This window comes from Sciurus vulgaris, assembly GCF_902686455.1.
Source record: "Sciurus vulgaris genome assembly, chromosome: 12".
Classification (NCBI taxonomy): Eukaryota; Metazoa; Chordata; class Mammalia; order Rodentia; family Sciuridae; genus Sciurus; species Sciurus vulgaris.
This window is the reverse complement of record NC_136473.1, coordinates 78,859,035-78,882,588: the sequence shown is the minus strand read 5'-3', so window position 1 is coordinate 78,882,588 and position 23,554 is coordinate 78,859,035. Positions and strand designations below refer to the sequence as shown.

The following is a 23,554-nucleotide window of genomic DNA, read 5'->3' as shown; positions in this document are numbered from 1 at the left end:
TTTGCAGGATTTAACCTTTCTGTTCCTTTGTGAGCTGTTTTGTGTTGCTTGTCCTTCGCGAGCACAGTCCCTTCCCCAGCGCCTTTGCGCACACCATAGGCGCTCTCCTCGGTGGTCTCGTAGCTTTGCTTTCCTGTTTCTCTGTCCCCATGTATGCCTCCATGACTTCTCCGTGGCCTTCCGTTTGCTCACCCTCTTTTGTTTATTGCAGACCACCCCTATAATGACTCGTCCTTAAGAAACCACCCTGACATGTACAGTGGTGAGTCGTGGCGGTAACCTTGGGAGTAACCTTGCCTGTCCTAACACCTAACTTGACTGATACCATGTCATTAACTCCTGCTGGGTGGCAGGTGTGACAGCTGGCCAGGCCAGGGTACCAAGGTGACACCTCAGGATGCTGCCCATCAGGTCAGTGCGGGAGTCTGAGGCAGCTCACGTGGAAGTGGTGTGACCTCCCCAAATGTGCAAGCCTCCAGTGGCCTCTGGTGGCCGTCCCAGCAGGTGACTCATCCCAGGGTAGGGCTTCAGAAGAGCTCCTTGGAGGTTCCAGCAGAAGCTTAGGCATCAGTGGTGGATGGATGGAGAGGACCTGAGAATAGGTGCATACCCACAGTGAGGAAGAAATGGGAAGTCTGGATCCTGCTGGCAGTTAAAAGACCACAGACAGCTTTTAGTGTCTACACAGGAAGTGTCTGCTGTGCAGCATAGCTTTGGTTCCTGGGAGCACTACTTCATAGCTAGATCCCAGGTCTCTTTTAATTCCAACTGGGAAGTGGGAGTAAGAGTCCAGCTCAGTGTTGCAGGTGAGTATAAATGAAGCCGGCCCATCCATGGTTCTCTTTGACCTGTGACTCTTCTCTACTGTCAGTGCAAGCAAATCCCGTTCCACCAGCCCACACTTGCCAGGCATGAAACAATTGCATGAAACGTGTCTAACTCATCCTACAACTGGTTGCGGAGTTTGATTGATAGGAGAATTGGCTATTTCTGCACCTGAGTTTCACATCACTGGGGCGTAAGAATGTCTTCTTTTCCTTGAGCAACCGGAAGAATCATCATATTGCTGGCTCTGCAAGACAGCTGTGCCCCATCAATTATGCCTCAGAGGCTGAGGTTCCAGTCCCCAAGGGGGTCATTGGGGGCTCAAGTAGATAGAAAGTGTTCATCCTAGGGTGTGCTAGTATAAACAATGATTGGTGTCTGTAGTGGGGGATGGGATGAGGGCAAGAGAGCCAGGGAGAGAGGTAGAGGCTCCAACTTGGCACTAAGCAGCTAGAACAGCACTGAGATTCTGCCAGAGAAATTTACTGCCTGAGGAAGCAGGGGACCTTGGTTGGATTCTGGGCATTGTTTGTTTTCAAACTAATGGGGCCAATCGCTATTGTGTCAAGAGCCCCAGAGTGCTAATATGGAATGTGCCTTCTTCTAAAATGGATTCTAATCTATAATAATCTATTTTAGGAAGTTTTCTGAATGTGAGTAGATCAGAGTCAGGAGGGTCACCTAGAGACTGTCTGGTGCAAGCTCCTTGCTTTATATAGACCATGCAAAGAAACGTGTGCTTTTATCAGTGGAATAAAGTTGAGTGATTCTAGCCACTTAAACCAATTTGGAACTAGTAGTTGATATTACCGAAAAATGAATGGAATTCGTGAGAGCCACCCAGGACATGACACCAACAAAGCTCCGAAGAGCTCACATGAAGACTGGCCCCTTGTCTTCAATCCAAGGTAGGACAGGGCCTAACCCAAGTATGAAGCTGCTGGAAAGGATATAAAGTCCAAATGAGGCACATGTTGAACCCAGGACAGCGAGGCCGGTGATTCTAGAAAGAAACAGGAAGTGCAAAAGGAAGGAAGAGAAGGTTCCTCCCTGAGTGCAAGGAGCTGGACAGAGACATCAATGGCCGATGCCCAGGGTCTCTCTCTATGGGGCTTTGAAGTCGGGCATGTCCCTTCTGGAGGGTTACCCCATACTTCTATTTTGTTCCAATGAGTCAGTGAGTTGGAAGCCTCTGAACATGGACCAGGTGCCCCTGACCTGCTGAGCGGTAGAGAGGCCACTTAGGAGGGCAGCTGGCTGAGAGTGTACACTTAGAGGGAGACCACCTTGAGTTAAACCCAGGCTCTAGGACATATCCTTGAGTGATGCTGGGAAAGTCCTTTAATGCCTCTAAACTTTAATTTCCTCACCTGACAAATGACCTCCTAGCATGGTCGTGAAGGTTAACCAGGCTAACAAATGTATGATTCCTAGACAGGTGTCAGACACATCACCAACGCTATATAAATGGAATACATCGCTGGCTTTAAAGGGAAGGGAGTGATATCGACTGTGTCACGTTAGCTCATCTGTCTCTGAAGTTAAGAGGGACACAGAGAACTTGAAAAGAAGACAGGGAGAGAAAGGCAGGCACACGCATAGGAAGAAGTATACACAGGGGGACATTTTAGAGAAACAAAAGCTGTCCAAAACTGGGGAAGAAAAACAAAGTCGCAACTGCTGCATGAAGGATTTGAGTTAGATTTGAGGAAGACATTTCCTGGCAGTGAGAAGTATCAAATGTTACTAGACAAAGAGTTTTCTCGTCTTCTGGAGTTGTCTGATCAGCCATTCCTGGAGCCAGGGAGATAGATGGGATGCTAGGAATGCAGCCCTGGGAGTCTCTGGTTCTCAGTTCTGAGAATCAGAGGCAGCAAAGCAGTGTGGGTATAGGATCCAGCTGCCCCTAAAAGCTGTTTTTGGCCAAGGTCCTCAGATGTATCTGATTCACTGAGCTGTCTCATGCTGCTGACATACAGCGCTGACAGGGGAACAATAATGTCAGCTCTCATGACCTTTCCTCCCGCAGGAGACAGTCAGGAGCCATTTTTCACTGGACTTTTAACATCAACATGGCTGAGGCAGCAGCATCTCCTGATGTCCCCTGCTGGCCATGTGCCCCCAGAGACCCATGAGCCCTCTCTGAACCACAGCTTTCGAGATAGCAGGAGGGGATCAGCCGCCCTTGGGTAAACGTCAGATGGGCCCATGTGGGAGGCTCTTCCTGAATCCATGCAGACGTGCGCTTTAGCATCTGGAAGATTCTGAGATCGGTCAGGTATCAGGTGAGACCCCATTCCCAAGATCAGGAAGAGTAACTGGAGCATCATGAGGGTGGACATGCTCTGGAAGGATCCGTGCCTCCATGGTGAAAGAGACTGTCCCACGACATCCAAGGAGAGACACTCGGCTTCCACCACTTGGAGTTTCATACAGTACTTTACCTTTGCCTTGGTTCCTGTGTCTACTCTGGGAAAGAAAAATAGGTACCCTCCCTTGGGAACAGTGGCTCCCAAAGCCACCAGCTGGATCATCCTTCCTACATTCTCATGTCAATTCCTCCTGCTGCAGCTGACCACCTTTCTTTGTAACCTCCCCTTGAGCGCCAGCCTTCTTGATCCTAATGATCCCCTGCGTCACCCTGACTCTTCAGCAAGTTTTCCATGCCCTTAGGAATCCAGCTGCGATGCCTTTGGAGCCTCTTAATTCCTCTACCAGCTTCTTTTTCTCCAGCGTGGGTCTGAGCTTAACTAATAGCCACCAGGGAGAGATGGAAGAGCTTAGCTGAGACCATGAGAAGGGTAAAGCATAGTGGAAGATGTCACCAGAACAGTCACTAAGACAAAAAATATCTTCCTCCTTCATCTCCTTTGTCCTCCAATTTTGGTTTTTTTTTGGTTTGGGTAAGGAAGATATTCCAAAAATTGCCTGTCAGAAGTAGGGACAAGCAGGGTCTCCAACTTTAGACAGACTGGCAATTTAGAATAGGAGCATGAGTTTTGGTGCTAAATACCCAAAACTTGATGATCTTAGGATCTCAGGCAAGTCTGTTGACCTCCGTTTCCTCTGCTAAAAGATGGGGTTAATACCCCCACGTTTATAGTGAGGTCAGACACGATGCCGAGGTAGATGGAGCTGTCAGCACCAGGCTTGACCCTTAATAGATGCTTACCAAATGGTGGCCCCGATTTTTACCTCTGATTTTTTAGATGTTTTCTTTTTCTTTGAACTTTGGCTCATTTCCCAGTAGTTTCTCCATCCCTGAGATAATTCTGTGTTGCCAGCCCACATCCTCCAGTGCAGTATTGTTACAGCCTTTTTATAGCCATGCTGTGGTGTCATGGGCACCTAAGTGGGACTCTGTGCTGGTCTCCCTCCTCCCCACCTTCACTGCTTTGCTGTCACGCGTGTTTGTGGTGCTGCCCACTATGGTGTGATTAAGTGTCCGCAGAGTCACAGATCGGTTTCTGCACACTGTCCCTGCATGGAATGAGTATGACGACTGAGCTGGGCATCTTCCACATCACCGCAGGACACCAGCTCCCCCGACCTGAGAGCCTCCTGCCCTGGAATGTCCTCCCCATGGGGCCCTTGACCTTGTGTTGCCTTGACTGTGTTGGTGACTTCGTGATGATGGGTGGGAGGAAGCTGCTGCTTTGGTGTTGTCCTCCTTGGTGCTGAGAACTAGATGCTACCAGAGCTGTAGATATAGATGGTAACCCATTAACCACATAATGGATTAACCCTTCAGTAGCCAAATTGTGTGTGCTGGTGGGACAGAGGAGGGCATCTACAGAAAGAGAAAGAATGTACAGGATACATTACTGCCTTCTTTTTTTGTTCTCTTCACCCCCTTTAATTCACTCATTCGGAAACATTTATTGAGTATTTGTTACCTGCTGTTAGTGCTGCAGCCTCAGTACCTCAGGATATGTTTCATCCTTTGTTCCCTTGACAGAAAGATAAATTAGAAGCAAATTCTACAAGATGTACTCCCCAGTGGCTAATGGAGAGAAGCTGAGCACCTCTAGGACAGGAAGCCCCCTGGTCCGGCCAGGCACTTGGCTAACACAGAAAGCTCCATTAGGAAGCACCAACTACACAGAGACAGAGATGCCCACCATCTATCCTCACTCTGCCAGCACCAATTAAGCCCCAGGATGGATGCCTTTGTTCGCACTCCAGACATCTCTGAGGCTCTCATCTCCGGGCAGCTCTGCCTTCCCCCCACCTCCCACTCCCCAACTGAGTCTGGGACCCATTAAACCCAGGTGCAGGCTCAGCTCGTAGCTTCTTCATAACCACACACCTTCAGGCAGAGGGTACCCCCTCCAGTTTCCCTTTGCCTTGGGGCTGCTGGTTGGGAAATCCTTGCTTTTCTCTCTCCATCTTATCCATTTCCAAAGAGCTGTACAGATAGCTGTGGGGGAGAGCCAAGGCTCAGGCTAGATGGGGTCCACTCTGTGTGGGCACACCCAGGCCGGCCTGACCCCTTCCACAGGGAAACCACCATCCCGACAGTGTCAATCTGTGAGCCATGTGGCCTTTAAAACGTGCATGAATTTCATTGATTTCAGACTCCTGGCTGCCCCTGCCCAGTTGTCCATTCAGGCCACCTCTCCCCCACCCCTCAGCATCACACATGCAATTAACACCCTCCCTCCAGCCCCCTTCCAAAGTCATTAGTGAGGAGGCAGAATGGTCTTGGCCTCAGAGTGATCTCCTGTCATCTCTGCTCATTGATTTTCTCCATGTTCTTGCTAGGCCATTAATAACCTTCCTTGCATGTCTGACTGTTTGTCTGGGGCTTTGTGGCTTCATCCCAGCTCCTTGTCTTCAGGGTCCCAAAGAGCAGTTTGTCTGTCTTGTGGCCCCAATTCATGCCTCCTCTTTCCTCCACATCCCAGTCTGGGGAGGAAGGACTACTGCTGAGATGGCCTGCCCTGGGGCTACCGCAGTGGCCTCTGGGATTTCAACACAAGAAGCTCCAGGAGTGGACCTGTCACTGCTCAGTCAGCCCTCTCCCTTTCCAGGGAAGGGGCAGTTTCCTGGACTCGGGGAAGCTGGGCTCCTCTTGGTGGATCCTTTCAGAAGTTAGAGCTGGTCACACAAATGTGCTGGTGGGGCTGAGGAGCTGGAGCTTCCTAACCTCCCAATGATGCCCTGGTCCTTGGGTTGGTTTTGGCTGGGAGGGTCCAGCAGGGGGCGTGGTGATATTTCTCTCTAGCCCAACAGCTTTGGCCTACCTGGGTCAACTCTCTGGGCAGAAGGCTCATGGGAGCTTGTTCTGTCCCGTTTCAGCCCGAGGAGTTGCAGAGAGAACACCCAGCTTCATGTATCCCCAGGGTACCTCGAGCAGTCAGATGGTGCTCCGCGGCATGGACCTCCTGCTGGAGTGCATCGCTTCTGGGGTGTACGTACACTTGGCACCCCGCTTCCAGCCACCCGTCAGGTGGAGGGGATGAGAGTCTGTCTATGTTCTCCTCTTGCCTCTTTGAAGGAGATGCCAGTAGTACAGCAAAGGTGGGGACAGTGAGCAGGGCTTGTCAGATCATAGACATCTCCATTCATTCTGCCATCTCTGTTTCAGAGAAGAAGAGAAGGAGATGGTTAGGCATCCTACATGTGCTTTAAGATTTCAGCCAAGTCCCTTGGGCTCTCAGGACTTTACATCCTCCTCTGGATGGGAAGGATCAGCTCTTAGGGGGCATGCACCATCCTGGGCCCAGATGCACTTTTAGGACACCATGTGTCCCACACTCTCTAGAAGGCAAGGGTCATGTTTGGTGACAATTTCTTTGTTTCCTGCTTGCTTCCTTTACTAGCCCAACACCGGACATTGCATGGTACAAGAAAGGTGGGGACCTCCCATCTGACAAGGCCAAGTTTGAGAACTTTAACAAGGCTCTGCGTATCACCAATGTGTCCGAGGAAGACTCTGGGGAGTATTTCTGCCTGGCCTCCAACAAGATGGGCAGCATCCGGCACACGATCTCGGTGAGAGTGAAGGGTACGTTGTGTGTATTTCTCATTATGATTATTTTGCCAACCCTGAACACCATGACCACCCTTCCCTCTGAGGGTGGTTGCGAGGGGCAAGGGCAGAGTGAGGGGGAACCTTCAGTGCACTGGTTAGTGGCATTCATGACCTGCCACAGGAGTTGCCATTCCCTGGGGCAAGCACGATGCTTGTGTGTGTGTGTGTGTGTGTGTGTGTGTGTGTGTGTGTGTACGTGCGTGTGCATGTGAGCACATGCATGTGTGTGTGCACGCATGTGCAGTGGGGGTTGAGGGAAGGGGATCCACCTGGACCATCACCCAACTCTCCCTGGTGCCAGGGCTCCCTCAGCAGGTGACTTTCCTCCATGGCCCATTGGATCATTCCCAGAGCCTTTTCTTTCTTTTGTTTTGCATTCCCGTTTGTGATGTGTCGTCTTAGCCCTGTGCTTGTCTGTATCTGTGCATAACGCTGTGCTTCTTTTTAAGAATGGGGAGTCACTGTAGTCAAGATTATTATTATTTTTTTTAAATCATTTCCCTCTCCTAAAAACAGAGATGGCCGGCCTGAGGTATTGCAGGCAGTAGACCCCCTGTCTTCAGGGAGCTTAGCCATGCATGATGGGCTGCAGGAGTCAGCCTGGGGCTGCGTGGATGCTTGGAATGATGAAATCAGAGGCCAGAGAACAAGACATTTCTTAGCACACAGTTAGTGGATCTCATGACCCTGGCTTCAGCCCCACAAACAGACTAGGAGGTTGTTAGCATTGGGTCGGGGGAGATCTTTGAGAATCTAATTCAAAGATCCTCTCTCTCATAAAAATCCACACATGCACTCATTCTCAAAATTGTCCAAACTATTGAAAGTGGTGGCCACCTACTAAGAACTGCTGTAACCAAAGTTCAGTGCCTAAAAGAACATAGGGCCTTTCCTAAATGGTCTGATCTTGCAACAACAGAAATCCAGAGGGACCAACCCAGGACAGTGGAGCGAACTCTTGGGTGCACATCATAAATACTTGTGACCTCTAAAAGCATTGGCCACTCGGACCTCCCCTGAGGAATCTGATCATCCATTAGGATGCCCTGATGGATTTTTAAAAGTCCTCCAGGGATTCTAATGAGTAGCCCCAGTTTAGAACTACTATTCTGTGAACTCTAATAGATAAATTGGCATTGGTGCAGCCAAGCCAGCCACATGCAGGCTGGACCCAGCCATTGCAGTGAGAACAAGCCCTGGGGCAGGCGTTGTGGCCAGAGAGCTGGGCCTCTGGCTCCTGGTTCCTGCCTTCCTTCAGGGAGCCCACCTCGTGTCTCCTTCAAGCTCCTTGCCATCTAATGCCCCTGCCTGTGCCTGCCTTGTCTTCCAGCTGCTCCCTACTGGCTGGATGAACCCAAGAACCTGATCCTGGCTCCTGGCGAGGATGGGAGGCTGGTGTGTCGAGCCAATGGGAACCCCAAACCCACTGTCCAGTGGATGGTGAACGGAGAGCCTTTGCAATGTAAGTAGCCTGCTGCTGCCCACCCTGTGCTCCTGTCTGTCCTGTCAGAGGCTCCAGAGCCCTCTCCCTGCAGGCCAGCCTGGATGCACTAGAAGTGGAGGGAAAGAGTAGCCCATTGGCTGTCCCTGCAGTCTGTCTGGACATCTCAAGAGGCAGGAAACCTGCCTCATCTGTTCACAAGAGCGAACGGGAGCCTCACGATTATTCCCCATGTTTAGGGGATTTCATAGGTTTGTCTTAAATCTTTGCATTCTGCCCCATATTCACTTCAGAGCCCCAGTGAGGGTTTGGGCACTGTGGCTTCATCTCTGAAAGTTTGGCTGTGAGTGACATCCAGGGCTTGGAACATAGAGGAAAGCCCAATAAGCCCTTGTCATTCATTAATCAAGTCCCACTCTTTGATAAGGGCACAATAAGAGACAGAGTATGTGAAAATGTGAACAATTATGTTGTGTATGAGGGAAAATGTCCCCCATGACAGGAGTAGGCACGAACTTTGGGAAGTTCTAGTCCCAATGAGATGGGTGAAAGCCATATCTCCAGAGCCCCTTCCAGCTGGTCATCTTGGTCAAATTTGCACATTATAGTCTCTTCAGTTGCTTTTACTTTTTAAAAATATCCAGTCATTGCTTTCTGTAAGGAGTCAGAGGAAACAGAGGCAGTGATAGAAACCAGGTGGGGCCAAGAGCTCTGAATCTGACTCAGGAGCAGCTGCTGACAGAAGCAGGGGAGAGGCAGAGGGGCCAGGTGGGCAAGTGAGCTGCATCCTGTAGACATTCATCGCGTGCCAGGCACTGTGCTAGGTGCTGCGCCGTTACCACTTCCATCTCACATATTAAAGATGAGGGATCGAGGCTCTGGTGGTGCAGGGAATGTGGAAGAGCGCTTGGCTAGTAAGCCGGGAAGCAGTGGGTTGCCATGTGGCGGCTGCCCCTGCACCAGCCAGTGGTGGTCATCCCCAAGAAGTCAAGATGGACACAGCATGCCCCCTGTGGTTCTCTCTGTCCTCATAGCACTTGGGGGCAAGACAGGCAGTGGCACTAAGTTTCACAGCACTGTTAAATAAATGCAGCCCAGGATTGCCCTGAAAAGGTCACCTGTCACCTTCTTTGAGGAGCAAGAGGAGTGACTGGCAGGAGAGTTGGTTTCCTGAGAATTGCCTGCAAGGAGGCATTAGGGTTCTGGCATGGCTTCCCCTGGTGCCTGTTTGCTGAGTGGGGCTGGGACTGGCTGACAGGGATGCTGACCGTGTCTTGATTTACCTTCTGCTGATTCCCCAGTTCTGGGCCCAGACTCGCCGTCTGTGGAGTGGCGCCCTAGGACAGACAGACTCCTGCAGCCTCCTCTGCCTGCTTTCCTTGTAGGTCTCCGTGGTCCTGAGTGAGCTCATGAACTCTGCAAGCCAAGCCATCTGCTCCCTAGTCCAGAAAGCTTTAGTGGTTAAAGATGAGAAAAGTGGCTGGGCACAGTGATGTACGCGTGTAATCCCAGCTACTCGGGAGGCTGAGGCAGGAGGATCGAAAGTTCAAAGCCAACCTGGGCAACCTAGCAAGGCCCTATCTCAATATGAAATTTTAGAGGGGGCTGGGGATATAGCTCAGTGCTTACCTAGCACGTGTAAGGATCTGGGTTTCCCAGTCCCAGAGACAGCGAGAGAGCGAGAGAGCGAGAGAGCGAGAGAGAGATAAATGACCATTATTTTCATTTCTAGAAAACTTTCGTTTTTATAGTTCATTATCATTCTTTTTTTATCTTATTCTTCCTTTTAGTAGGGGAACGATGGGAGTAATGCTTACTCATTAGGAGTGAGGGAAATGAGGCCCAGAAAGAATTGTTAATTTCCCAGGCCCCAGAGCCATGTGTGAATAGGCTCAAGACTATGGCTACTCCCCAGCCTCCGCTCTCTGCACCCCAAGCCAGCAGAATCCAGAGGCTTGGAATGTGCTATGTCTGGGAAGACGCGGGAACATTGTCAAACATAAAGACTTTCAGTTTGCTGATGGGTTTCACTTTGTGCCTGTTTGGAGAAGCCTCTGCTTAGGGGAGGGGAAGATGGTAGTTCCCGTCCTTTTGGGAATTGCTTTATCCTTTTTAAAACGTACCTAAGCATATAAGCATTGAATTTAAATGACAATAACGATAATAGTAACCAGTACTGCTGGAACTCTGCTACTCATTTTATACACGTCTGAGTCTCAGGCTACCTTCACAAAAATCCTGCGAGGCAGTGTGTTATTTCCATACTGCAGACCAAAACAGGACAAAAGGGTTGCGGTGTGCTGGTGGGTGATGGAGTGGATTTCTGTGTCCAAAGCTTATGTTCTCAACCACACCTGCCCAGCAGTTATTTGGGTTGAGCAGGGCTGCGAATTCCCACTGGACGGATTGAGAAGCATCTGTAGGAAGGCCAAGGTCACACAGCTCAACCATGGTGAGGCCAGAAGCCGTATCTTCTGAGTCCCACGAGGGCTGCCTCTTCCGTGGCACCCCAGTAATGCTCAGGAGCCCTAGCCAGAACCCAATGCCCGTTGCTCCACCCAGCTCCAAGTCTCACAAGGAGCATCTTTCTTATCTGTAGCGGCACCACCCAACCCAAACCGCGAGGTGGCGGGTGACACCATCATCTTCCGAGACACCCAGATCAGCAGCAGGGCTGTGTACCAGTGCAACACCTCCAATGAACATGGCTACCTGCTGGCCAACGCCTTCGTCAGTGTGCTGGGTAAGCTGTCCCCACCTCTCTTCGCCTGCAGTGGAATCTCCCTGGGGCTTGGTCATGTCCAGGAGGGTGGTGGGGTGGGGGAAGCACACGCTCCGTGGAGCTGGGTGAGCACAGCGAATGCATCGGAGAAGTCGGGGCTGATTCCCTCGCTACCCTGAGGGCGGGTCTGTCTCCTGTCCTCAGCATGTCCATGTTGACTCTGTGAGTTCTCCTTGGGTCTCGGGTGGGAAGTGGTTTGGAGTATGTTTGCTGAACCCCCAGTAGGAAGAGGGCAGTGCACACGGGGAGTGACCAGGTGCCTCAAGGCCGCACAGGGGCAGCTGCAGAGCCTCCTGGATAACTCAGGGAAGCCTGGCAGAACTGGACTAGGGTAGATGTAGGGTGGCCGATGTAATTATCTTACTCCCTCCTCACCTATCCTCTGAGGCTTCTAGGAGCCTCTAGAAGGAGGAAATGTTGATGGGGGAAGGTGGGTAGGCTCCTCAAAAGCTGCTGTAAGGAGAAGGCACGTAGCGCTAAGACCAAGGAAGGAGAGGAAGAGTGAGACTCTGTACCCAAGATCGGTTCTCTGGGATTTCAGATGTCCCACCTCGGATGCTCTCACCCCGGAACCAGTTCATTAGGGTGATCCTTTACAACCGGACACGGCTGGATTGCCCATTCTTTGGATCTCCCATTCCCACACTGCGATGGTAAGTCCCAGGAGACCAGGTCTTCAGCAGAGGCCATCTGTCTCACTGTTCTGAGTCCCCACCTCTGCCCACACCAGATAGTCAGCAAAACCCGGGAAACTTAAAGGGTCAAAGCTGGGAGGAACACGGCACCTCGTCTGGTCTGGGTCAACCCCCTTTTACAGAGAAGGAGCCCAAGGCCCAGAGAGGGATTGAGAGATTCAGGGCTGCCTGGCTGAGTCTGAGTGGGAGGCAGACTGTGCAAGTCTTTAGGTCCAGACTCTAGCCTGGCCTCCTACTGCTACCATCATCTCTCAGTTGGTCGCCGCCCTGCTCCCTTGGCGGTCCTTTCTCAGTATGCTCTGTTCCGCTGCTCTGTTGTGAGGTTTAAGAATGGGCAAGGAAGCAACCTGGATGGTGGCAATTACCATGTCTATGAGAATGGCAGTCTGGAAATTAAGATGATCCGCAAAGAGGACCAAGGCATCTACACCTGTGTGGCCACTAACATCCTGGGCAAAGCAGAAAATCAAGTCCGCCTGGAGGTCAAAGGTAAAGAGTTAGTAGGGAGGAGTTGCGGGGTGCAGGAAAGCTGTGCTCACGTTACCCACATGGGCTCCTCGGCACACCTCTGCACGGCTCCCCTGGACTTCCAGCTGACCCAGGCACTGACAACTGAGTCAGCTTATTTCAGCCTGGTCCAAAGGGAATGAGGACAGGAAGCCTGCTGTTCACACCGGCTCCCTGCAACCACCAGAAACTCCATTCCTGTATTCCTGAGCCAGAAGGATTTGGGGGATTATTTTCTATGTTTGATTACCCACACCAGACCTCCCCTCCATTCCTCCAAGTGCAGACTTTTCCCACCACTTTGGTGGCTTATCCAAAGCCTCAAGGTCAAGCACGCCACACGATGTGTCCACATGGGGGTAGGGGCCGAGGACCGGCCAACCGCGAGCTCCCTGGACCTCTCCACAGATCCCACCAGGATCTACCGGATGCCTGAGGACCAGGTTGCCAAGAGGGGCACCACGGTGCAGCTGGAGTGTCGCGTGAAGCACGACCCCTCCCTGAAGCTCACTGTCTCGTGGCTGAAGGACGATGAGCCGCTCTATATTGGAAACAGGTTTCTGTTCCTCCCTTCTCTCCTCCTGCTGCTAGTTAGAGTTGTCTTCTCTTGCTTAATGTCATGCTCGTCACCAAGGAGCTACTGAGGAGGGGGAGATGGCTTTGGTGACTCCGTGCCCGTGAGGGAGACCCCGCCCCCACACGCTTCTTCCTCTCCCATCAGCTCCCTGCGGCTCTCTCCTCTTTTCTCTCCCTTCCACCTTCTTCATTTCTACTCTTCCTCACTCCTGTTCCTTCTCCTTTTCCCCGTCTCTTCTTCCTCTGCTGAATCCCAGCCTCCAACCTTTCAGCCCTGTTTGCAGTGCCCCTGTTGTCCAGTAGAGGGCAGTGCCGGCCGCAGCCCACCATGGCCGTCGCAATGAGTGGCAGTTTGGAGCTCTTTTTCTTCCTGGATGCTTTTGCTATCTCCCCGCCCCACCCCTCCCCTCCCCTTCCCAGATTCTGATTTCATGGGTGCAGGAGTATGTCTCAGCACTGATAGTGTTCAGAGGTCCCCAGGGGGGTTCCTGATGTGCAGCCAGCGTTGAGGATTGCAGATCCACACCTGCTCCCCAGGGCTCACTTTGCTGTCCCTCTTCTGTCCAGGGTACAGGCTGTGCCGGGCCCTAAGGTAAGGCATAGGTGCCTCAGGTCTCCAGCCATGTCTGACTTTTCAGGGCTGCGCCCTGCCTGTGGGCCCAGGTGTTCTGCACTCAGTGGGTGCCGGCAGCTTTCCAACCCTGTCCTGCTCTGCAAACCTCCTCCCTTTGCGGGGGCAGTTCAGAGGAGCAGGGTGGTGGGGAGAGGCCTCCTGGAGCCTGGGTGCAAAGGAGACAGGTCTGTGCTGAAGACAAAGCTCCAAGAAGAGGAGGATGCCTGTGAGTCTTCAGGGGCCTAAGGCTGCCCCGATGCTGGAGGGCTGTGCAGCACAGGGACAGCCCTGGTGTGGACAGGCCAGGCTTGGACTTTGAGGGCCGTGGACACCACCACTTGAGCTCCACCCATAAGCGTTCCCCCCAACCCCGGAGACCTTGCCTCTCTCAGTGCATCAAGGAGGAGCCCCATGTCCCCTGGGAGAACCGTGGCTCCCCTCTTCCTTCCTTCTCATCCCCCAGCAGGAAAAGAGCGGTGGTGGCACCCACACCCCACCCTGCTCTCCTCCCAGCCTCTGTGCTGTACCTTTGCAGGATGAAGAAGGAAGACGACTCCCTGACCATCTTTGGTGTGGCAGAGCGGGACCAGGGCAGTTACACATGTGTCGCCAGCACCGAGCTGGACCAAGACCTGGCCAAGGCCTACCTCACCGTGCTGGGTAAATGCTGCCACTGCTCCGGCACCGATGGCCCCTCCTCCCTGCTCCCCAGCAGCCAGAGAAGCAGTGACCCAGCAGTCCTGTGGGCAGCACCAGTGGCTGGCGTGGTGTCTCACCTTCTGGTCTCAGGGTTAGGAAGCTGCTACCTTGAGAACCCTCTGTGCTGGACAGTTCGGAGCTCCACTCTCCTGAGTGGGACCACTAACTCCCCTGAACCCCAAGGGCTGGGTGCTGGGGTGACAGAGGGGGCTTCTCATCAGGATCCTGGTCACCTCTTGCAGCTGACTCCACACCACCAAGTGCACTGAAACAACCCAGCACTGAAGTCAGGCTGGGTTTTGTGTTTGCCCTTCAGTAACCTCTGCTAGCCTTCCCCACCCCCATGCTGCCCTGGGTTTTGGTGGCATTTCAGAGCATGCTACGCACTCAGCAAGGTGGTGCCATCTCTTCTTGTCCTTGTGTCTGGACTGGACTGTAAATCTTAAACCATCATAAGCCATGGGCAAGAGGCCTCTTCCTTCCAAGGAAGCAAATCTCTGCCAGCCCCTCGTCACCTCTGTCCTTTTTTTTGGACACCCTACTGCCGTAACCATGGTACACTCCTGTCCCACAGTGGATAAACACGGTGGCTGGTGATGGTGGGTGTTGACACATCAATGGGACTGGAGTGGGAAGGAGACACAGTTGACCTCGATGAGGGTGAGGTCCCTCCATAATGGGATGGGGAAGACATGCCTAGAACAACCCAGCCCAGGGGCAGCTGATCCAGCCTCTGCTGCCTATTCCCATCCTTCCAAACACCTTTAACCCTGATAACCTGCTAACCTGGTTAACTCGTCTTACCTTTGCAGCTGATCAGGCCACTCCAACTAACCGTTTGGCTGCCCTGCCCAAAGGTAATTCTTACTAATCACGGGCCCTTGACAGTGCCCTTTCTAGGCCTGGGAATAGAGTCTAGGAAGCAGAGGGTGCCTCAGGAAAGGATCGCTGCTGGGGGTCCTGGGCAACCCTCCACGCGACCCTTCACATGTGACCTCCTTTCAGTGCCCACGTCCCCTACCTCCATGAGCTGCTGTCCCAGCCCCACTCTGGACTCCCTTTCAAGCTGAGCTCCAAAGCCCTTGGCCACCAGTTTTACCTCTGGCCACACCACCTCTCCTTCAGGGTGCAGCTTGGTCTCAGAAGCGTTTAAAGCCAGGTCAGGAAAACCTGCTGCTGCCTGCAGGCCCAGCATTTGGCAAGCTACTCACACCTGCACTGAATATCCACTCACAGTCTGCACACATGTACACACACACACACACACACACACACACACACACACACGCACACTAGTGTGGGCTCACGTGATGCACCTTCCAGGGTCTTCCTGTAACCAGCCAAAATATGGCAAATGCTGGCTCAGGGAGCTAAGAAGGGTGGAAAAAAATTTGCCTGCTCCCACCAGTCAGTGGCCAGATGGCTTTATCCCCAGGCAAGATGGTGCTCATCCCATTAAAGCAACCCCAGGGAGAGTGGAGCCTCAGAAAGGTGCTGCCCGCGTCCTATCTGGAAGCCTGTTGGACTCCTGTATCCCACACATATCACTGAAACTTCTAGAGCAAGTCCCCATGTCCTCGCTGGCCCGGTCCTCTTTCTTTGTTTCCTCCTCCCTTCCCTAACCTGCGTACCCTGCCCAGCTCATCCCTCCTGGGCTCTGGTCTCCCAGAGCCCTGGTACACAGAGCAGAAGACAATTATTGTGAGAAAAAGAGACAGACCCTGCACTTCCTCATCAGCTTCTCTAAATGTGGCCTCCGAGGCTGGGTGAGAAGGACAGCCTTCTCCGAGAATGTCTGTAGAAACGGGATGGGTGGGTCCTGGTTCTCTCTGTCTCCTGCATGATCCTCTTGATGTCCTTGCTCCACATCCTTTGATATTTGGGGGGGTTAGAACTTGAAATCTCCTCTTTGTTCTTCTTTGGCCCCCGGAGGAAATGGGATGGTCCCCATGCTGGCCCTCCAGGGCTGTGAAATTGGATCCCATTGGTTGTCGAGACCCTAAGTCCATCAGGGACCTGTCCAGGGCTGGGACCCCTACAAGGAGGGGCTGGCTCTCACTCAGGGGTCCCGCGTGGTGTCTTCTCCCTCTGCTGCCAGGACGGCCAGACCGACCCCGGGACCTGGAGCTTACGGACCTGGCCGAGAGGAGTGTGAGGCTGACCTGGATCCCGGGGGATGATAACAACAGCCCCATCACAGGTCAGCCCAGGGCCCTGTGCTCCACAGCCAGAAAAGAACCGTCGCCAGGCGCGGTGCATGCTGTCAGGAAGCTACGTGGGAGACCAGGGCAGAAGGATCACAAGCTTGAGGCCAGATCGGGCAATTTAGCAAGACCATGTCTCGAAATAAAATAAAGGGCTGGGAGTGTAGCTCTGTGAAAGAGTGCTGGCCTAGTGTGTGTGAGGCCTTGGGTTCAAACACTAGTACCTCACCAAAAACAAAAATAAATAAATAAATAAAAAGAAAGAAAGAAAAGAGGGCTGGTAACAGCCTTGAACCAAGAGCCTTCCCTGCCTGGTCCCCACTCTGCCCCTTGACATGTGCCCTGGCTCCCTTCCATGACTTGGGAAGGAGTCTCCATGTACCACCATCCACTCGGGAGATGATAAAGATTAATGGAAGCCAGAGAGGAGGACATTGCTAACTCAGCTCCTGAAATGGCTCTACCCTCCTTTCCCACTCAGACTATGTTGTCCAGTTTGAAGAGGACCAGTTCCAACCAGGGGTCTGGCATGACCATTCCAAGTTCCCAGGCAGTGTCAACTCAGCTGTCCTCCAACTGTCCCCATATGTCAACTACCAGTTCCGGGTCATTGCTGTGAATGAGGTTGGGAGTAGCCACCCCAGCCTCCCATCTGAGCGCTACCGAACCAGTGGAGCACGTGAGTACTTGAGGGCTCCCCCAAAAGGCCCAGGACCAGGTGCCCTAAATTCAAACTGAGCTCCCCCCATGCCCCCCTTTTCCAGTGAACTTGGGTGAGTTACTTAATCTCTCCGAGGCTCCTTCCTTATCTGTGAAACAGAATAATAATGGTAATGCCTGTCTCCTGGGGCTATTGTGAGGACTCCATTTGAACATGTATGTCAGGACCATCCTGGTGGCCCACACCGGTAATCCCAGCCTCAGGAACCTGAGGCAGGAGGATTGCGAGTTCAAAGCCAGCCTCAGCAACTTAGTGAGGCCCTAAGCAGCTCAGTGAGACCCTGTCTCTAAATAAAATGCAAAAAAGGGTTGGAATGAGGCTCAGTGGTTAAGCACCCCTGGGTTAAATCCCCAGTACCCCCCAAAAAAAAGAACAAAGAAAATGCTTGTCAGGTGCTTACCATGATACCTGGCATGTTGTAAGCACATGGTGAATATTAAGTGCTCTTTTTATTATTTATTATCATTAATATTAGTGATTCTTGATCATCTACTCAAAACTGGAGAGCTATGGAAAAGATATGCAGCATAAATATACAACGCTCTGTTAGATCCGATTTTTTTTTTCCTAATGCACTTGGATAATGTTTAGATTTCTGAAATCTCACCAGCTCATAGAGGTTGGAGATGCTCCCCTCAAAATGTTAAACGCTGGGGATAAACCAGTCTGGTGTGAAACATATTTAGTGGATAATCCATGAACGGGATAATCCGCATTGAATTGGCTTATTGACCACCTGCAGTATGGAAAGCCTTATGCTAATTGCAGTCTGATAAGGGATTAAATTGAAAAGAAATAGCTCTGCTTTAGGAATTTAAATTTTAGCTAGGAAGGCATATCATGCACAAGAAAAAGACAGAGTGAGTTCAGTGTATACAGATGCTGAGAAAAACCAGAACCAAAAAGGGGAGTCAGGTGGGAGGGAGGCGGGTGGCCTACCCAGCCCTGGTAAGGCAACAAATTAGACTTGAACTCTGTGTCTGTTTGGTTCCAGCTCCTGAGTCCAACCCCAGTGATGTAAAGGGAGAAGGGACCAGAAAGAACAACATGGAAATCACCTGGACGGTAAGACCCCCTCCCAGCCCCCTGTCCTTAATGGGCCGACTCACCTGATAGTGTGCAGCTGGCAGCCCCCTCTCTATACCTGAGACCAGAGTGTGGTTCAGAAGATAGAGCTGGTGTCGGCAGCTCTATCTTCTCCAAGAAACCAAGCTCCTCTCCGAGTTGAGCATCCAGACACCAAACGGGACAAGGGTCTGGGAGCAAGATTTCGGAGCAGAGTCAGGAGCAGAGGTGACCAAGTCCTGTAGGCCACCAGTCCAGGAAAAATCATAGAGAATGTCAGCAAGCTAAAATGGATTTCTTCTGAAGAAGGAGGGACTCAGGGCTGGGGATATAGCTCAATTGGTAGAGTGCTTGCCTTGCATGCCCAAGGCCCTGGGTTCAATCCCCAGCACCACCACCACACCCCCAGAAAAAAATAAAAAAAGAGGGACTCAAGTTAGACTAGGTGAAACCCCAGCATCGACAGCTGATGTGTTCTGAGTCCTAGCAGTGGGTTGGAAGTGCAGGAGAGATAGCACCTGAGGTGCAGTGTGCTAAGCCCTCTTCTAGGCTCCAAGAGCCTCCCACCCCTGGGTCACGATGGTCAAGTCCCATCTTCATCTTGGCTCACTGCCTGCATTTTCTAAACCCCCAAATTGGGATATGTGATCTCGAAATGACTTTTATTAAAACCTTTTCCCAGACTGGGAGGTGCAGACGCAGCCACTGAAATAGCATCTCTGAGCTTCTGCCCTGTGTAATGTAAATAGGGTGATCCTGGGCTGGGAATAGTGATCATCCCTGTCTCCCTGAGGGCTTGTCCCCAGCAGCGGCAGCTCTAGGCTGGGCCCAGGTTCAGGACTCCTGGACTCCACCTCTGCATGGCAGGTTCCTGATTCCTGGACCAGGTCCTTAGAGAATAAAGAAAAGGATGCCACCCATTTTTAAACTCTTATCTGTTGAGAAGGACAAGATGGACACATGGATTTGGTGGAACTAGTCAGTTTTGTAATTTCAAGTTCATGGGCAGGAGGCATGCATGGTTAAACCCACCCACATGTGTTCCTTTCTCACTCTGGAGATCCTGTTACTGTTTGTCTTTTGTTTTCTTGCTGCTTCTGTCCCAGGAAGACTTTTGTTGAAAATAAATCTCTCACTTCCTTTGTGCCTGCAAATGTGGTGACTCTCAGAGTCAGAGTGACTGAGTCTCAGGCAAGGATTTTGTCATAGAAAATCTACATGCTGCAGAGTTTCTAGGACTCCAGTTTCTGGAGGAACTCTGGACAGGAAGGGGCATGCTCTCTCCTGACCAGACCCAGGAAGGATGCTTGGCTCAGGAGGGGACCTGGCTTCTCACCTACACCCTCTCCACCCTGCCTGCCTATCTTTCTCTCCCTGCACAGCCCATGAATGCCACCTCTGCCTTTGGTCCCAATCTGCGCTACATTGTCAAGTGGCGGCGGAGGGAGACTCGAGAGACATGGAACAACGTCACAGTGTGGGGCTCCCGCTATGTGGTGGGGCAGACCCCTGTCTATGTGCCCTATGAGATCCGAGTCCAGGCCGAAAATGACTTTGGGAAGGCCCCCGAGCCCGACACTGTCATCGGGTACTCCGGAGAAGATTGTGAGTACCTGCCCCCCTATCCCCTCCCCAGAAGGACCCTCCTGGCCAGGCCCACTTGATGCCAGGAACATAGGTCGTGGGAGGGCAGCTGGTTCTCAGGAAAGAGAAAAATTCTGCAATGGTTTGAGCACACAGGCACCCAATGACATCAGTGGAAATATTACCATCAAACATGAGTTGAGATTACAGCATGTCCTCACTTATTCCAGATGTGAAAACTAAGGCTCTAGAGAAAGAGCCAGCAGAATATGATAGCAAATGTCAGGCTTAAAAATAGAACTTAGGTCTCCAGATCCTCAGCCACGCTGCTGTACTGACAAGCTGTGCAGGCACCAGGAAAGACTCGAGAACTATCCCAAAGAACTGAGGTGAACACCTCCAAGGAGGCAGGCCATGGGCCAGATTCTCCCCACAGGTAGACTAGGCCTTGAGAGCTGGGGAAGCCCCAGAGCCCCAGACTGGAGTGTTTCAGGCCAGCCACCTGCCAGCCTTCCCAGTGCTACTCCCAGCCCTTGGAATTGAGCATCAATAAGAGTTCTTTGGAGCTGGCGCTGGGCACATCAAGATCCTAGACATGTATGTAGAAGTGTGCCTGGCTGCCCAGAGGTTGGTGCCTCTCTGTACCCAGCACATTAGTCCTGCCAGCTCCTGAGCAAAGCAGGGGATTGGTGGAGTCTCCTCCTGGCTCGTACAGTTTGGTGGATATCTGATCTGAGAGCAAAATGGTGGAATGGAGTAAGCTGAAGGAAGGAGGAAGGAGAGTGTTGAGGACAAGTGGACCCAGATGGGGCGATGCTGGGCCCAGAGCAGGGCCAGTGATCCTCTAACCCTACAGTGGAGAGAAGGAGGGCTGAGCCCTAGAGGTCATCATGGATCAGACCCACTGGAGATCAGCAGAGGGTGGCAGGCACTTCCAGACAGGAGTCCAGTGGGGACTGCTGGTTGGTAAGTATGAACCGGGCAGCTTCTGGTCATGGACTTCATAGGATGCCACACAATTTCCTCGTCTACAGTAGGGCCTGTGCTCTGGTGGATTACAGGGGGCGGGGCAGACTTGTTTGTGTAGCAGAACAGAGAACAGAGGGGCAAGAGCCATTATGGGGGAGGGAGCAGCCCTGCGTTTCCAAGGGGTTGCAGGATCAGACTCCCTTTGGGACTGAGGTTAGGTCACCTGCAGTCTGCGGCAACATTTCCTGCTGGCAGAAAACAGATGCACGCTCCAAAGGGACTTTTGATTATGAGGGACACACTTAGGGGCAAACGGCAAGGTACATGAACTTCCTTGAAGACTAGCAACGTCAGGAAGACATTTTGCCACTCTGAGCCTCAATGGGACAGGGAATGAGTGAGTCATCATGACCCTCAAAGACCCCACCCTTAGGAGCTACTGCCTTGGGTAGAAGAGTGCAGTGCTGCAGATCTGCAGCCCAGCAAAGAGGAAGCCACCCTCCCTTTCCTCCTGCCCTGAGACCTTGTGTTGGCACCTTCCATTGGCCAAACCCATCCAGAAGCCCAAGAACAAGGAAGCTCAGCTGATAAGTTCCAGAAAGCATGGCCTGTCAGGCCACAGAGCAGGTGAGGCAAGGTGGAGAATGGAACAGAGGGGCAGATGAGCCAGCGCAAGAGCCTCACAAATAGTTGTCCTCGAGACACAGAGGCAGAGTCCCTCCCAGGCGGTCTGAGCCTTTGGTCCTGAGCCTTCTCCTGCTCCTCCAAGTGTAGTCTGATGGAGGAGCCATAACCCTGGCCCTCCTGGAGTACTCAGCATCCAGACCTAGAGTCCAAGGCCAGCCCTGCCTGTATAACCTGCTCTCTGTCCCAACATATTGCAGATCCCAGGGCTGCACCCACAGAAGTTAAAATCCGAGTCCTGAACAGCACAGCCATCAGTCTTCAGTGGAACCGCGTCTACTCCGACACGGTCCAGGGCCAGCTCAGGGAGTACCGAGTGAGGAAGCCGGCTCCCGACCCCACTAACACCCGCCCAATAACCAGGGCAAGGGCGTAGCAGATGCGGGGCGTAGGGTATTTGGAAGGGGCTTCTAGGGATGTCTCTTGGATCTAAATTGATTCAAGATGAGCTGCTCAAAAATACATACAGGAAAAAAAAAAAAATATATATATATATATATATATACAGTCATATGTCACTTGACAACAGGATATGTTGTAAGAAAGGTGTCGTTAGGTGATCTTGTCACTGTGCCAGCGTCGTAGAGTACTTGCACAAACCCGGATGGTATAGGTCAGCCACTCAGAATGGCCTCTCAGTGCAACAAAGAAGCGCAGAAAGTGCCACCTGTATGAACGGGTGTTGCCAGTGTAATGCAGCCTGCAGTCGTACAATCGACTCTTTTTCTTTATAAATGGAAGAATTAGAAGTATAAAATAATGACCAAAAGGCTGGCGTCGTAAGTGCATAAACCAGGGACAGCCTCCTTACCGAGCAGCATGCACTGCACTTTGATGTGCCTGGCTGGCAGTAGATTCATTTGACAACAGCAACCCACAGACATGTGAGTGGCGTGTTGGGAGACGGAGCTGCGACAGCTACAGCATCACTAGGTGATGGTACCATTTCAGCTCCATCATAATCTCAAGGGGCCATCATCACACGTGAGGTCCTTCGTCACACGTGAGGTCCTTCTGACCTCATTGGGCGGCTCATGACTGTATACATATACCGATGTGTCTTGCAAAAGATATGCTGAGAAATTCTGCTCAGCAAAATGTCCCATGGAGGATGGCAGGTCAAGATTGACATGCGCAGCACCTGTTCTTGTCACCTGTGTGTGAGTGGACACAGGTATCTTCGCGTACAGTTTTGAGGCACCGCTGAGCTACACCCCTCCCCTCCCAGTGGCCCCCTGCCTTACCCAGTCTGGTTTTGGAAAGCCACAACTAACAGGCAAAGTCACCGAAAGGGTGCAAGTGCCCTCCCTGTTGTCGTAGCCAACTCTGGATTATCCAGCATGTGGGTGACCAAGGCTCCTGGCCTCTCTTGGTGGTCCCAGCTGTGAGCAGGTTTCACCCTGTCTTCTGTCTTTGACAGACAGGGTGGGCTGAGACGGGGAGAAGGGAGAGAAAACCCGGGTGTGCGAGGCTGTCCCCCAGGGGTCAGCACTGTTTTGAAGCTGCCCAGGAACTGGGGGAGGCTGTAATCACAGGTTAACACTGGTTCTGTGACCACAGAGGTCCTCAAGAGTTGGCTGGTTGACAGTTGGGGACAGGCAGAAGGGGTCAGTCCCTTCTTAGGAGATGAATTTGGAAGGTTGGGAAGGAAGGCAAGATGACTTGTAGAGGAGAGTGAGCTCCTCCCTGACCATCGCCTGCACCCTCAACCTTCCTGCTGAATCTTTATCTGGCTAAAGCTCCCAGCAGGTCCCCCTAAGTCTGGATTTCCTCCTTACTGTGCTGTGGGCAGCCTGGGTGACACTGCTGTGACAGCCTGGCCTGTGCCTTCTTACCTGCTGCTAATCAGACCTCCTCCGCTGCACCCTACAACACTGCCACCTCCCACAGCCATCCTGTCCCACCCAAGCTCTGCAACCCCACACCCCACTGACTCGGACCTGCGACTGTCTCTCGGACGTGTGTCTGTCTCACCTCTAAAGCCTTCAAACAATACGAAAGGAACCATTTGACTTCAAAGGATTAAATCGTCCTCTGCTCACATTCAGATTTCCAGGGGACACCTGCTCTTTGTCGGTTCCTGTCTGCTGCCACCTAAACTTTACTAATCTAAGTCAAGGTGATGCGGTCTTCAAGCACAGAGCAGAACCTC

The 23,554-nt window shown here is 52.1% G+C and overlaps 1 protein-coding gene across 18 annotated transcripts in view; it reads left to right on the top strand.

Annotated features, from left to right (window-relative positions):
* NFASC (neurofascin) overlaps window positions 1-23,554 on the top strand; it is a 173,151-nt gene that overhangs the window by 114,988 nt on the left and 34,609 nt on the right. For 8 of the 18 annotated variants that reach the window (XM_079107341.1, XM_079107338.1, XM_079107337.1 and 5 more), the window contains 15 exons: window positions 212-262; window positions 6,127-6,238; window positions 6,651-6,835; window positions 8,193-8,324; window positions 10,903-11,046; window positions 11,627-11,738; window positions 12,103-12,269; window positions 12,696-12,843; window positions 14,012-14,136; window positions 14,988-15,032; window positions 16,274-16,375; window positions 16,861-17,058; window positions 18,095-18,165; window positions 19,548-19,770; window positions 21,603-21,718. In XM_079107341.1, coding sequence (XP_078963467.1) covers window positions 212-262; window positions 6,127-6,238; window positions 6,651-6,835; window positions 8,193-8,324; window positions 10,903-11,046; window positions 11,627-11,738; window positions 12,103-12,269; window positions 12,696-12,843; window positions 14,012-14,136; window positions 14,988-15,032; window positions 16,274-16,375; window positions 16,861-17,058; window positions 18,095-18,165; window positions 19,548-19,770; window positions 21,603-21,718 — 1,931 coding nt within the window. The remainder of the gene's footprint in view (window positions 1-211; window positions 263-6,126; window positions 6,239-6,650; window positions 6,836-8,192; window positions 8,325-10,902; window positions 11,047-11,626; window positions 11,739-12,102; window positions 12,270-12,695; window positions 12,844-14,011; window positions 14,137-14,987; window positions 15,033-16,273; window positions 16,376-16,860; window positions 17,059-18,094; window positions 18,166-19,547; window positions 19,771-21,602; window positions 21,719-23,554) is intronic. The other 10 variants (XM_079107339.1, XM_079107344.1, XM_079107342.1 and 7 more) reach the window with 6 other exon arrangements.